This window comes from Rhamphochromis sp. 'chilingali', assembly GCF_963969265.1.
Source record: "Rhamphochromis sp. 'chilingali' genome assembly, chromosome: 20".
NCBI lineage: Eukaryota > Metazoa > Chordata > Actinopteri > Cichliformes > Cichlidae > Rhamphochromis > Rhamphochromis sp. 'chilingali'.
The window spans coordinates 11,572,124-11,586,950 of record NC_137947.1 but is presented as its reverse complement, the minus strand read 5'-3'; the positions used below and the strand labels follow the sequence as shown (position 1 = coordinate 11,586,950).

Genomic DNA, 14,827 nt, shown 5'->3' with positions numbered 1-14,827 from the left:
CTTTAACATGCAACATGATACATCTGTATCACTGTGAGGTTCTGACTGCGCTGCTCTGATCTGCAGTTCCTAACATATTTGGCTCATATGATCATTTTAAATAAGCACACGCTCTTTCGTTTACCTTAAGGCATCCACTGGGTTCACTTGTTCGCTTTGAGAATGGGATGCAGCTTCCCTGAGCGCTTTTATCCAGTTTGTGTCTGCTTCAGCAGCTTCTACTTGTTCAGCAGGAGGGCGGCGGGCTGGAGCTCTATCGAGTGATTCTGATTCGCACCGAGAGGCAGCAGCAGTGGGTTTAACCACAGTGTCATCTGGGGGCTTTGACAGTGGCACCACATCTTGTGGTTTCTCTGAGTGGGTAAGAGTTTCGAAATCTTCTAGGCATTTTGATGAAACAACAGATGGGCCTGTGTCCACGTCCGCAGTCATTTTTTCTGTTGCATCACTGTCACTTTCCCTTGCCTTACAAGGACCGGTGTTGCCATCAGAGTGACAAACAGCAACCTCCGTGCTAATCTGTGCCTCCCCACTTTGGGAGTTGCCTAAAACGGTGATTGATCCCGAGCCCATTTCTTTATCACTTCCTGCTAAATGCACAACCCCCTGCTTTCCCAAAGCCCCACCATCTATGACTTTTATCCAATTTTGTTCCTCACCCTGCTCGCTAACATTCCCTTCATCCAAGGCTTCTTTATCTTCCTTTGTCATCTCCTCAACATCAGGCCCTTTTATGGGTGTTTGTTCTATTGGGCTGTTTTGTGTGGCTGAGGTTTTATTGGGCCTTTGCAGCCCATGAGGCCTGGACACTGTATCCTGACTTTCACACGCAACGCTTTCACTACCGGTGCTTTTTAGAGCCACAGCAGCACTGAAATCCTCTCCTCCAGTTTCTGGATGCGCGGCAGGATCTGGCAGAGAGCTGCATGTGTGCATAGAAATTTCACCAGCCTGGTTTGTACTTGGTGAAAAATCTGCATGAATAGCATCACTAGCTGTGCTATCTTTAGTTAAAATGGGAATATGAAAAGATGAGCTTTCGTGTTCCTGTGAAACAGGCTCAACAGATACAACCAGATTCTCTGACAGCTCGGATTTTCTACTCTGCTCTTGACAGACAGCTGATAGATCACATTTTTGCTGATCTTTATCACTCAGATCACTCACAAACCCAGTGTCTGGCATTAAATCTCTACCTGACCCCTCTAACCCTGGGCTTTCATTCTCATCTGTCTCCTGACTTGTCTCACTTACATGAGAGTAACCCGCTGCTATCCCTGCATCAGGTGAAGCATTTCTCCCATCAATTTCATTTGAATCAAGGGAAGATGGCAACCTATGAACCTCTAGTGAAGCATCCTCGCCTTTCACTGACTTTATCACTCCTTCATTGCTCATGCTGGCATCACCTGCTAACTCATCCTTGCTTCCTGACTGACAAATATCCCCAGCAGAGCTGTCTCCTTCCTCTGGGGCTCCTTTTACTCCCTTAACCAGTGTCTGGGTCTGATCGTTAGCCTTTTCTCCCCCCTCTAGACAGCCACCTGACATTGCCTCTGTGGGATGTCTGGATCCCAGATACTGTTGATGGTGCTCCTGTTGCTGAGCAAAACAATTTGGATCTGGTGTGGACTGTGATTGGCCAAGAGCTGCACCCAAATCTGGTGCAGAGTCAGAGCTGCATTCCAGCGCTGCTGTCGGAATTTGGCGCAAACTGGAATCATAAACAGTCAGAGGTTCGCTACTAGACTCTAAGTCAGCACGCAGCACGTCCTCGGATGATCCCGGAAATCTGCTGGGAGATGAGGAACAAGTTTCAGTCTCGCTTTTGGATTCAAAAGTGTTCTTTATTTCTTTTTCCTTCTTCACATCCTTTAATGACAATTCACTCTTTTGTCCCATATATGCGTGTGGTGGCTGCAGGGCTCCAATTTCTTCTATAGTCTCTTTATCTGCTTCATTATTCTGTTGTGGCATTGTGCCTGTCTTTCCTGTCTGTTGCTTGCTGCTGTCTGCTGCTTCCTTTTGATTATCCATTGCTGCCTCTTTAGCTTGTTTCTTTTGCTCTTCAAACAACATGGCGGTCTGATCTCCCATTGTGTGGTTTTCTTTCACATTGTCCCCTTTAATTGTATCATAAACCTCGTTGGCGGGCAGGTCGGAGTTAAATGGGTAGCTGACATTTGTGATGTCATCCCTAATGGAGGCTTCACAAATAATAGGTTTAATGCCAGCAGAGTCTGGCACTGTTTGAGATAGAGGAATTACATTAGCAGGTTTATTTCTTGTCACTGCATCGCTGGGAGGCTGAGGTGGAATCGGATTTTCCTCTTGTGATAACTGACTATTTACATTACTGGTAGCAGCAGACTCTTTAGTATCAAAATTTAAATTCTCCAATTTTGGCAAGACCTCATTAGCGTTAACATAGACATCGCCGATCTCAGCATGCTGTGCTAATGAAGTGTGTGTCACTTCTCGGCTCTTATGGGCATCCACCTCTCTGGAGTCACTGCTGCTGTCACCATCAGCACTGCAGTTATATGCCTTTTCAGAGACAGATGCATCAGAGTCGGTAACGAACTCTAGGTGACTCAACATTGGGCCAGGAGGCTGCAGCTCAAAAGCAGGATTACTGACACACTGCCCGATAAACGTGCTTGACTCGTCAGACGCCGTCACTTCTGAAGTCACCCACGCGTCCTTTGTGGGATCGGCAGAGCCGGTGGGGGACTTGGGCCCTTCCCCAGCCTTCGTAATATCTGGGTTAACTGGCTCGTTAGGAGGTTTTTCACCTAATTGCATAACAGGCTGATCAGCTGGGTCACAATGCTTCATCTGCAGAGGAGCTGCGCAAGTCAAGGTCACAGGTTCAGATGTTGAACTTGTGTCAACACCACTTAAAGGTGCACAGTTATGCTGGTTCCCTTTGTTTTCTTCAAGAATGACAGGAGTAGCACTTAAAGGTGATTCCTGAGGCTGGTCAATGTCAGCTGTACCTTTAGACTCTGCCACCACCTTCTTAATCTCCTCCTCCTCCTTGGGCAAACACACAATTGCAGCATCTTTCTGTGTCTCCGCCTCTGCCTTTGCTGTGACCAGTTCAAATGTCAGATGATTTGACTCAGAGATGGCACTTCCTGGTGGTTGTAAAACATCAAAGCACCCTTTATTACCAGTCTGAGTCTCCTCAGCAGGACGTGGAAGCTGTTGTGAGCTGTTCACCGACTGTGAATCTACAGTGTTTGTCTTCAAACTGTCACTATGTGATTGATCTGTGGCAATGTTCTCCTTTGTTTCTTTAGTCCTCGTGTCCCCTTTAGCCAAACAGACATCTTTCTGTGTCTCTGAAAACGCAGCTGCTTCATCCTTGGTAGGAGCTGGATTCATAGGGATGTCTGGCTTCTTTGAGTTGAGAAAGTCTGTGAAAGTATAGCTGGCCTCAAAAACAGGATGACGCAACTGCTCGTGAACAGTCAGCGGGGGTAAAGACGCACAGTCCAGGGCTGGCACCGGCATGGTCTTGAGATCCACGGAGGAACTGCCCATTTCCTTCTCTGCATCCATGAAGTGAACTCTGTTACCTCCACTCCTGCCACATAGATACACACCGACTTCAGACATAGCGGTGCTACCACTGTTGCTCTGGCTATAGGCTTCGACTTGAAGCTTGGCTGCACTTTCGACTGTCTCTGCTTCTGTTGTGCTACTAGGCTGAACCTGTTGATTGTTGCTCGCTTGTTGCTTAACTGGGATTTGCTCTGAAGTGATCAAATGCTGGCGTGAGGTTAAAGACGGGAAGACTCGACTGTAGTTTGTCTCTGTGACGGATGACTCCTCGAAAGTGCGTCCCAGAGCCAGCCCTTCCTCTGACACTAACTTCTGATCGAGATCGGCCCGTCTGCCTCCGCTTGTTTTACTGTAGCTCTGCTCAGCGTCAAGGAGGAGAGGTGAAATTGTTGCGCCACGGTGCTCCCGGCGGGGTCGACAGAGACGCTCCTCTTCGGTGCAGATGCTCTCAGTGATGGTAGCGATCGACTCCCTCCAGCTCTGTGATTTCAGCTGTGACTCGGCAACATCGGTGGGCGGACACCTTTCAGTCTGAGCAGATGACAGCCCACTAGCAGAGCCTTCTGGCTGGCTGAATGAACTGTGCTCTCTCACCAGCCCTCCTTTCTCTACCACCTCCTCTCCTCCTCCCTCTCCTTCTCTCTTTGATCCCGCGGCAATGTGATCCTGACAATCAGAACCAGTAAGTAGCCCAAGGGGAGAAGTATTGATAAAAGCCTCTAAGCACTGTGGCTCCTTTTCTGCATCTCCCTCTTCGGCCGGTGACAGCTCTCTGCGCGAACTCCGAGCGGTCGCCTCTCTCGGTGCCTTGATTTCGCTCTCGGCCGAGTTGTGTGGCATTTTGCTGGTGCAGCTTTCCTCAGCTGCAGCCGGTCCCTCTTTGGCTGACAATGCAAGTGAGCATTTTGCCTGGGAACAGATTAACGCGAGCCGAGAAGGGCTGCCCAGGACTTCGTCCCTCTCTCCGTCTGCAGAAATGAGGCACTTTTCTGTCCCTCTCTCCTCTACTCCTTCCTCACTCTCTGCAACTGCTCTAGCAGCTACTCTCTCCACTAAATCACACCTCACGCTTTCTCCCTCTCCCTCGCTTTCTATCACTTCTGGCAGTGTGGGTGTTGTCAGTGGCAACGCAGTAACCACCGCTAAAGCCTCTTCAAGGACGCTCTCCATGCAACTCTCTCCCACACAAGTTCGGCTGTTGGAGAGTGGGACGTGATTCTCGGGTGTGAGTATTTTTGCTTCTGTAACTGAAGCCTGGCATGTTTGTGTATCTGATCTCTTATCACTAGAAGCAGCTTGATTGATCGCTGTATTTTGGACATGTGTCATGGGTATATTTTGGTTGCTGGTTTCACCTCCGGTTACATGTTGCCCCCACTGCAGGCTTTCATTGGAGCTTTTATTTATGCTGCTTAGGGGATCATTATGGTTGTCTGATTGATGAGGCTTCTGCAAAAGAGCCCGCATGGGTGCAGGTGAACAGGCTGAGGGAGTAAGATGATCCTGACTGCTATGAGGAGATGATAGTAGGGAGCTGGATGTGGGTTTTCCTTCAAGCTGCTCCTTGTAATCAAGCCTGTTGTCAGGGTGTTGCCCACAAATCACAGGACCTGAAGGTGAATCGGTGGGATTTCCAGCATTTATGACTTCATTTTCAGATTGCACTGCTGTGCGTGCCTCCTGCCCAGTTTCTGGGCTTTTCTCCATCTTTTTCTTTTTCCTGTGTCTCTTTTTCTTTGCCTCTTTGTTCTGGGCGGCCTGTTTATCACCAGCTGAACTCTGCTTGTATGGGTCTGATTCCTGCTCCACAGTGTGCTTGCCTGCTCCTGTCTGTCCTTTTGATTGCAGCTCTGGTAATGCGTCTCTATCCCTTAAACGAGGGCTACGCTCTGATGTTTCCATAGCTGAATTACCTACCTTTGTTTCAAAACAAACACCAGCACTGAAATCATCACTTAGATTTTCTTCTTTGTCTGTCTTTGCCTCCGTGTCTTTCTTCCTAATCACTACATCAGAGTCTACAGTGCTACTCCCCCCCACAGATGCACTGGAATTAGCATTTCCCTGTCTTAGATCGTTTGTATGATCACTAAACACAGCCTGTTTTGGTTGTTCTCCAGCTGAATATGTTGGCATTTCTAATTGTATTTGCGTGGGTGCTTCCTTCTCTTCATCTGTCTTAATTTCTTTTTCTGCTTTCAGGTTTTCAGTCTCTGCTGTCCCATCATTATTCACAGTGCCTAGTATGTAATCCCTAAAACTAAACACAACTGTATCCTTCTGACTGTCTGCTGTCTCACTGTTTCCATGTGCATTCCTGTTTCCATGGCCCCCGTTGCTATGTCCTAGCTGGACAACGATTGGAGGTGGAGACGATGACTCACTGGACTTGTTAGCCATCACTTTTCCGGTTGTATTCCCTTCATTGCACCACGTCCCGGGCTCGGGGCTGCAAGGCTGAGTGGGAGTGACTATGCCCAGTGACACCAGTTGTTCTTCACATTCTTGGAAGGCCTCTTGGAGTTCCCGGTCTAAGAATGTGGATGGGGAAGGGGCCAGGGGTCTGTTACCCGGGTAAGGTGTGGCAGCAGGCTGAGTTAAGAGCTGGACATCTGCGACAAGTGGGTCGCAGCCGTGAGGCCTGAGGCAAGGGTAGGGTGACAGAGTTAGGAGTACACAGAAACAGCTGCCCAGTAGAAGGCCATGCTCTGACACAGCACTCTGTGACATGCACAGATGACACACAACTGCACCCGGGATGCCTTTTCTAAGATACAGATTCTCTTACAAGAAATAATATCAGCCGTTTATAAGAATACAAGACGGATGTTAATGGACATGCACTCCAAAATTCATTGCAGTAAGTAGCATTTGTGCAGTTTTACTCACCTATTTCAAACCCTGCTGCAACACGCCTTCAGCATCTCAGTTTTTTGGTATGATTTTCTTATTTTCAGTGTGTATCAAAAGCTTAAAAGCCTAGCGAAATTTATCATCTAATTAAAATGATTTAATTTCTTATTGGAACTATAAATTATTTACTGTAGTCTCATCATACATTAGTTTGATTATATATAATGAGAAATAGTGTCAAGTCATTCATCCTGATTACAGTGATGGGTAGTTTCTGGGTTATTGGAAACAGTTTTATAGCCTAAATAATTTAGCATTCGTGCTACTTTAATGCCATTCATCTGCACCTGCTGAGTCACTGCTAAAACATTACCTGCATTAAAGGAAAATGAGGGACCATTTTAATCTTTCACGCTGTCTGACTACAGAGAATAACCATCATTATTAAGCTATAATCGTCATAGCATAGTCCGTTCAAGTTTCGTTATTTTAACGCATTCTTTTCTAAAGAAGTTCCGATAAAGCGAGTAGGAATATCACCGAGGATCACTACGAGGGATTGGTTAACACAGTCACACATGACTTCTGCATAAAGACTCTGCCAGATCCTTGTAAACACAGCGTCTGTCCTCACATGTTCACTTGGCAGTCTCTGCTAAAGGGTGGAGAAGCAAAACAGACTAAACTGTGTGCAGGTGTCCAGTTTTACTACGCAACAAAGCAGGAACTCTGCTTTTTCAAATGATTTGTCCTTTCTGAAGTTTTGATATTTCTAGTTATTCAAAGCTTTTCACTTGTTTTACCTGTACATTTTTACAAATTCACATCAAGCAATGATACTTATACTTCTGGTTGACAGAAGACATCAAAGCATCAGAAGAATTAGTGCATTTAAGTTTAGATAAAAGCAGGCAACACTGACCACATCAGACCATGTTAAGGCGTGATTGCTGCAGAGCCACAGCAATCATACCCATCACGCTCGAGCATAAGTTAGAAACATTAGATCACCCTGCCAACTTCTTGTTCCTCTCCATGCTCCCTAATTTCACTCTTTATCACCACGCCTTCTGCTGACAGCACAGAGGACAGCCGTCTAGCCATCATCATGCTGAACCTATGAGGTACCTTGTATCTTGAAACAGCAATGGTTGACTGACTTCTATGTGATGCTGCAGACCCGCCAGCAGGGGGTTCACCTGTTCACATTTCCTGTCACCTGAGCTGGTTTTAGCTCTGCTAACACAAACCCACACACACATATGCAGACATATTCACACATGAAGCAAATCAACAACAGGTTTGCTTTCACTCTGACTAAATAAACTGTTACAAGTGTGTTTCCTCACAGCCATAAAAAAAAGTAATATTTAACGTATTATACAGTATTATTAGTGTATGCACATACTGGCCACTTTATTAGTTACTCCTTGCTAGTCTAGGTTGGACCCCTTTTCCCTTTATATGTAAAAAAATGTAACGATGAAGGAAATACATGGAAACTGCAGATGTTCCAGCTAACAGAGCATTCTGATCGGGTATATATTTAACTGTCTATTATTACACAGACAATTAAAGCTCTAAGGGCAAACTGAATCTACATTTAATATTTATTATGAGAAGTATTAGGAACAACTAATGGACAGTTCTGGCAATATAAGAAAATATGTTAACATGTCAGCTTATTTTGATATTTTTCCCAAACTTCTATCCTTTTTTTCGGAGATATATGTTTTCAGTATTGCTCACTTTAAACTAGAAAAAGAGAAACTTGAGAAAAACCAGAAAGTTATGACAAAAAAATATCCCAAACACACGAATCTGTTCAAGTCGTGAGAAGGAGAAAAAGGAAAATTCATTTTTCAGGCCTTTAAAATCACCTGCGGTACACAAAGCCAGCAAAAAAATGCGTGGGTAGTCATTTATGAGGCCTATTTGTCACTAATGGAAAAAGAAGAATACTTACTTTTATCGGCAAGTAGACAAAGAAACCAAACAATTGTAGCCGTTTACATTCCTCAGTACTAAAGAGTCTTTCTAGAATGAGTCTTTCTTCATTTTGTGATCGTCACTGATGTTTATGATGACATTGACAAAACTGCCAGGTTTAATCTTGCACTATCAATTCTGCCACCAGCACTAAGAATCAGCTCTGTCTCAATGATTTTTTGCCACTTGTAGCAGCAAATCAAACCTGATAATCCTCATCTGATTATGCATGATAAAGCCAAAAACAAATTGCCAGAGCATTACCTCAATTCTTAAGTCAGAGTAGTTAAAAGGACCTCTGTAAATCGGCATAACTTGGAACCATCCCAAAATGGTTGTGGTGTTACAAGTACAGTCTGTGTTTGGGCGCAGATCTGTTATGTAACGCCACCAGATGTCACCAATTATATAAAAGATTCAATTTAAGGGGGAAGATTTTGTTTAGGGTGAGTGCAGGGCTTCAGGTTAGAGGAGTAGTGATTATGGTTAGAGTTGGAGTAAGTATCCAGGAAGTTATGTCTTCTGAAGTGTAAAAGTCTGTGTGTATGTGTGTGTAACCCCTCCACTTACCCCAGTGAGGACTCCCAGATGTTGAGCTCGCTGCTGAAATCTAAACTGGGCAGCAGGTCGTGAGGAAACTCAAGCTCCTCCTTGTCCTCCTGGTCTGCGGCCGTGCCTCGGCTCTCCTCCACCCCGGTGATGACTGGGATGTCTGGCAGCACGGGCTGAGACAGCAGGCTGTGCTGGCTGGTGGAAACCTCGGTCAGTAGCGCTCCGTCGTCCCTCTGGGTCGAACTCTCGGCTCGAGCTTCAGCCTGCAGGAACGGTGAAGGATACCAGTGAGCTACACGAGGGAGTCTGCCACACAACACACACACACACACGTGTATACTTAAGCAAGTGTGATCATGTCGCGGGCAAACACGGGAACACCCACAAATTAATGCTCAAAGCCAGACATCACATGAGCAGATAACTCCACCCATGTGTTTGTTTGTTATAATGTAAAGGCCACACTGGCTGAACTACGTCCTTCCACTCAGACGTCTTATCTGATACGTCTCTCAACGTGCTTTTCTTATGCTATTAAAAGATTATTTCCAGTATTAAATCCTAGCATTTATCCCGGCTCACTGCAGTTTAATCTCTGCAGCTTTGTTTACACCCCACATTTGAGCATGTCCTCTGAATGGGACAAAAAACAACTAATGAATTGAAAAATATTGTCATCAGAAGTACTTTCCACCTCACAAACACCTCTGAGGAAATACAAATGTATTTTTTCCCAAGGTGTTGAAATAATAATCATTAAAGCCAAACCAGTTTTGCTGGATGGTGACAAGCATAATTAAGCAGCACAGACAAGAGCAGGTATTTTGGATGATATCTTCTGCTTCAGATGTGTCTTTATCTGAGCCAATCATTTTTCCAAGCAACCTGAAATACAGTAAATGAAATAATCTGAACTCTCATCTGCTTTTTATTTCCTGATTGTTCAACAGTCAGTTGGAAAGGATATAGCCACAGCCACAGCACTCGCTATGAGGACAATAACAGCCTCACGGTGCACAACACTCAGCTAAGCTGCAATGCAATAGAGCTGGGGTGCTCTTGTCTGTGGATGGAGGTGGAGAGTCGGAGGTTATTTTTCTTATTTCTTTTCATTTGTTTCGCGTGTCCAGATTTAGAGATCTAACACAGCCCTGCCTGTTATATTTAGTGTTTCCTTTTTTACACAGAGATCCTGATTTTAGCCAGTGAGTTGATTTCACGTGTGAGTATGGATACAGCCACACAGTGGTAATGATATCCTTTGAGGATCTGCTGAGATTCAGTATTAAAGCACATTGATTATTTATGAATCACTCATAGCTGGCGTGCAGGCATTGCAAGCAGAAACGAAGGTTAAATCAATTCAATGCAGCACTTACACGAGAGCAAGTTTGACCTTATATACACTTGCTTTAGCGTCTTCACTCATATGATGTGATTACAGTAATGCTGCAAACTATTTCAAGCCAGAAACAAAAAAATATATTCAAGACCGACTAGAAAAACACCAACTTACGCTGGAGCTTCGCTTTAGCGCTGTATTTCCTTAATGTGGAAACTGGAGACACGTTAACAAATAAATTTGGGCTGCAGGCTCTGAGTCACTGGCCTCACCTGTGTGACCACAAAGAGCCTCCTTTGTGGGACATGTTAAGCACAGAATGTGCTTGCATGAACACACACAAAAATTGTGTGCTAGACTTTTAAAAGACATTTGCACAAGAATGGTGTCATGCCGTCTTAGTTTATTTTTAAATGTTCTAATTTAGATTCTTTTTTTTCTCGTTGTAGCAAGAAACCCAGCTACACAACTGGCTGCAGAAGAGAAGATAAAACATTAAAAGAAACCGGATGCAAAAAAAAAAGGCCTGCTGCAGGTATGAGTGTCACTCTGAATGTCTGTGATCTCCCTGCTGCTCCTATTTTCTGGATTAATGTTATATAATCAGGTGTTAAAACAGTTCCTTCACTCCTTAACAGTGATGCACGCTGGGATCAGCACAGTCATGAGAAAACTGTATGTTGCCATGTGTCGAGTTTCCTGTTTCCTGCCTGTCATGCAAAAGACAGAAAACATACAACCCGTACCTTTTCTCAAATGAGAGAATGACGAGGAAAAGCACGCCAAAGTTTACAGCAAACACTCATTCAACATTTCTTAAAAGGTCAAGAAGGTGGAAAATCACACCTGCTCTTTGTTTGTTCGATCCCTACGCAGAAAGCACCTTTTGTTAATATTTAACCCACAGGAACTAAACGAAAAGCCACAGTGAGAGACAGCGAGGCTGACTGGCTATTACTGCCTGTGCAGCAAATACTCTCTATTCAAAACGTCAATGCTCGAGCCCTGAAAAAAAGCCTTAATGCTTCACACATGACTGCTGTAAACATGAAAGAGGAGTGCTGAAGAAGGAACAGGTCCCCTCTTCACCCACAGACACACAAAACCGACTCAACATATCCACTCCATCCACCCTCCTGTATAAAACACACCTTTGATTGCACGTCCTACGAGCTTTATCTCATTTCATCTCTCTTGCACTTACCCAGCAGTGTGCTCCACTGTCCTGAAGGTGACTCTACAGTGCAGTGCAGCTTCTCTGCTACCCTTATACTATGCTCACACTGTGCAGGCAGGCTCTGCGGGGCTCTGTGTTTTGAAGGAGGGCAGTCGAGAACACAAACATGCTGCAACACATGCTGCTGACGCTCCCGCTCCTCCTCTCCTGTACTTCCTTCTCCTCCTCTCCACAGCCCTGTCCTCTTTGTAGAGTCACTGCCGCTCCCCCTTTAAATTTCCATGAGCCTCCTCTGTTTCTTCCAGTGTGTGTATGTGTGTGTGTGGTCTCTAGAAACACTACACTACCAAACCTGCTGCTGCTGCTGAGACTGACTAACTTGACTTGTGCTGGCCTCGTGGAAGTGCTGAGCATTCTCCTCCCCCTCTACTGTAAACTCTTTCCACTCAGCTCTCCTTCTGTCTCCTCCTCCTAGTCTAAGAACTTTCCCTCTTTTCTTTTCTTTCCTTCCCTATTCACCTCCTCCCCCTTTCTCTTGCTGCTGTGTCTTGTGGTTGGTAGCATTGACAGTGCCTCTGCAGGTGAATGCTGGGAATTGGGCCAAGAGTCAGGCCTGCAGTGACCCCCAAAGAGAGGATCAGGTTACGCTCTAGGAAGCTGTGGTTACACGTAAACGTGGGCATGTATGCCCTTTAGAGCCACAGCTCACCCCGCTGTCAATCAATTAAGTTTCTGGATAAGAAACTTAACAACAGCTCCATAAGAAGCCGTCTCACGGATAAACTATTCCACAGAAGGCAAAACAAGAATTTAATAAAAACTCAATCAACAGACTCATTTTAAAACTCTGACTGACATAAGACTAGAGTTTAATAATAATGAAAATATAAAAATAACAACCAAGAAGAATCTGATTGGCCTAATTTTATAAAACAAAAATTACTAATTGTGCTGTAATGTTATTTTGTGTATAGCCACATTTCTTATGCAAAGCAGAATTATGAAACCACGCCTCAAATTATCGTGAACAAATTGAAATTTTATATCAAATCTTTAAAATGATAAATGCTATGATATTCTTGCTTTTCTTTTTTCATTTTCTCTGTCTTTTTCATCTAATATTACACTCTATTGAAAACATGTTAAATAATGTTTATATGCATAAACGTTCATTACATTGTTCATTGCACATCACACAATAATAGTTGAGTAGTTTAAAAAAAACTTATGAATGTGCACCACAATTTCTTCCTGCATTGACCGCAGCTTCCTGCTTTAAATATGACCTTTCGATGAGGTTCACGTGCGTCATCACCACATGATTAAACATACTGATATGACAGTTCACTGTTTTTAAAGGTTTTACCATGGAAAAAAAAACAACTTTCACCTTTCACATGGCATGAATGGGTTATGGTGACTTGATCATGATGAAAGTTGCTACGAACAGGCACAGTTTGAGTGGTAATACCCCACCCCAAAACAAAAAAAAACAAAAAAGCAAAAACAAGAACAAAAGCCACAGCCATCCGTTCCTGTGAGCACTACAAATATCGTACCCACACACAAGCTAATATTATCAAAGTGGCAGTCACACGTACACACACACATTGTACCTGCACGGAGTCATTTTGACTTTCCTTAGGTGGCAACAGAACAACATTTTCTGCAGCGCCCTCTTCTGGCTGTAACGAGGGAATGAAATGGTTCACAAAGAGATTTTTAAAGGAACAACTTTACATTAGATAGAAGCAGTTGCATGCAGAGTGCACTGAAAACAACTCGCCACTATTTTTTTAAGAGGAGTAGCATGTTAAGCTCAGTCAGTCTGTGAGTACTTAGTGCTGGAGCATATAGCTCATGAGTCAAATGTTTAAATTAATCCTATTAGGATAATCCAGAATTCCACTTCTGAAGTCCTTCAGTCACATTTTAAATTCCCGTTTTTCTATAGGTGTCCTTCTTCTGGTATGTTTGTCTTTGTTATTAGAAGTGCACAACAGCAACATTGCAATAATGAGACACGCAACGGCCTTCTAAACATCATAAAGGCATGAATTATTATTAGGGTGTGTAGCAATGGGCATAGATTAAGACACATGCTGTGAGTCATTAAATAACACATCTGATCTTTATCGTTATCGCAGCTTTACGAGGGTAAATCACAAAATAAGACAAGCCATGTTATCTTATCTAAATGCTCATTAGACAAGCCTCAGCATTTAAAGCCTGTGTATTTCACCGAAGCAAAAAGTTAGTAATCATGCGACTGTGTTAGTTAAAAGAGCTCAAGGTGTGCATAGCAGCAAGTAGAGATCCTAGCTATCCAACGTCTGCAAGCTTGCCCTTACCAATGTCTCAGTCGTGCTGCTCTCGTTCCCCATGGCTTACCCAGCTGCAGGGCCACAACTGCCCAGAGCAACAGCCTCTCACATCAGCTGGCTGTAAGAAACTAGCAACAGAGACACCATCAGCGTACAGCAAGGTCAACAAGGAGACCTGGAGTCTGAACAGCCGTCCCTCAGTAGTCACAGACTCCTGCGTCACAGGATTAAAAGTCTTTGGTATGAGGTTAAACTTCTGTGGAGTGAGGGGGAATTGTAAGTGTGTGTTGTTTTAGAGATTAGGGACGTCTGATGCAAGAACCTTACACCAAGACCAAAGTGCAGGTTTCAAGTCTGCTGATGTGGCCTTAAATGTGGGAAAGCTGGAGCTTCGTTGGTAGAAGGACAGTTGAATTATTTTTTTTAATTGTTCTAAACATGAAATGTGTATTAGTTAGATTAATCTCCAGCTGCAGTAACTTTGTATAACCTCGTGTCTAAAAGACATGAAACAAACGGACTCCCAGCATCAGAGCATCCATGCATCAGCACATTGGAGGATACATCAGATGCAGAAATATTCTCTCACAATCATCTCCCTGTCTCGTGAGGATACTTTTGTGTTGTCTGTAATGCAGCTGAGCCGTGAAAGGGAAAGGCCCGTTAATGCATTCCCTGTATGACTGCAGGGACTGCGTGGTAGCTCTGTTTAGTCAGAAAGCACTGACCTGAATATGCAAGACTTTATAAATAGATATTTGCCCTGTTCACTGCTGTTGACGTTTATTACAGTCTTATGCACAATTTTGTCACACAAACTAGATTTCCAAAAGAACGCAGAGGCCGTATAGTCCATCCGTGCAGTCAAAGCATGGCCTGAAATCATTTTTTGTCTCACATTTTTACATTAAAACAAAAGACAAAATGGACATCCTATCCTCACATATTAAATCACACCTATTCTGTGCTGCGGCAGCTTATCGGCCCTGCTCGCCTGCTTGCTATTTGTGTGATTGGGGT

At 44.2% G+C, this 14,827-nt stretch overlaps 1 protein-coding gene across 14 annotated transcripts in view; it reads right to left on the bottom strand.

The window, feature by feature from the left end:
- tacc2 (transforming, acidic coiled-coil containing protein 2) overlaps positions 1 to 13,951 on the bottom strand; it is a 44,563-nt gene extending 30,612 nt beyond the window's left edge. For 11 of the 14 annotated variants that reach the window (XM_080868249.1, XM_080868256.1, XM_080868258.1 and 8 more), the window contains exon 1: positions 125 to 5,917. In XM_080868249.1, coding sequence (XP_080724375.1) covers positions 125 to 5,706 — 5,582 coding nt within the window. In that variant the 5' untranslated portion in view covers positions 5,707 to 5,917. Of the gene's footprint in view, positions 1 to 124; positions 5,920 to 8,982; positions 9,228 to 13,099; positions 13,169 to 13,834 lie in introns of those variants that run through there. The other 3 variants (XM_080868254.1, XM_080868255.1, XM_080868253.1) reach the window with 3 other exon arrangements.
- Between the last annotated feature and the right edge of the window lie 876 nt (positions 13,952 to 14,827).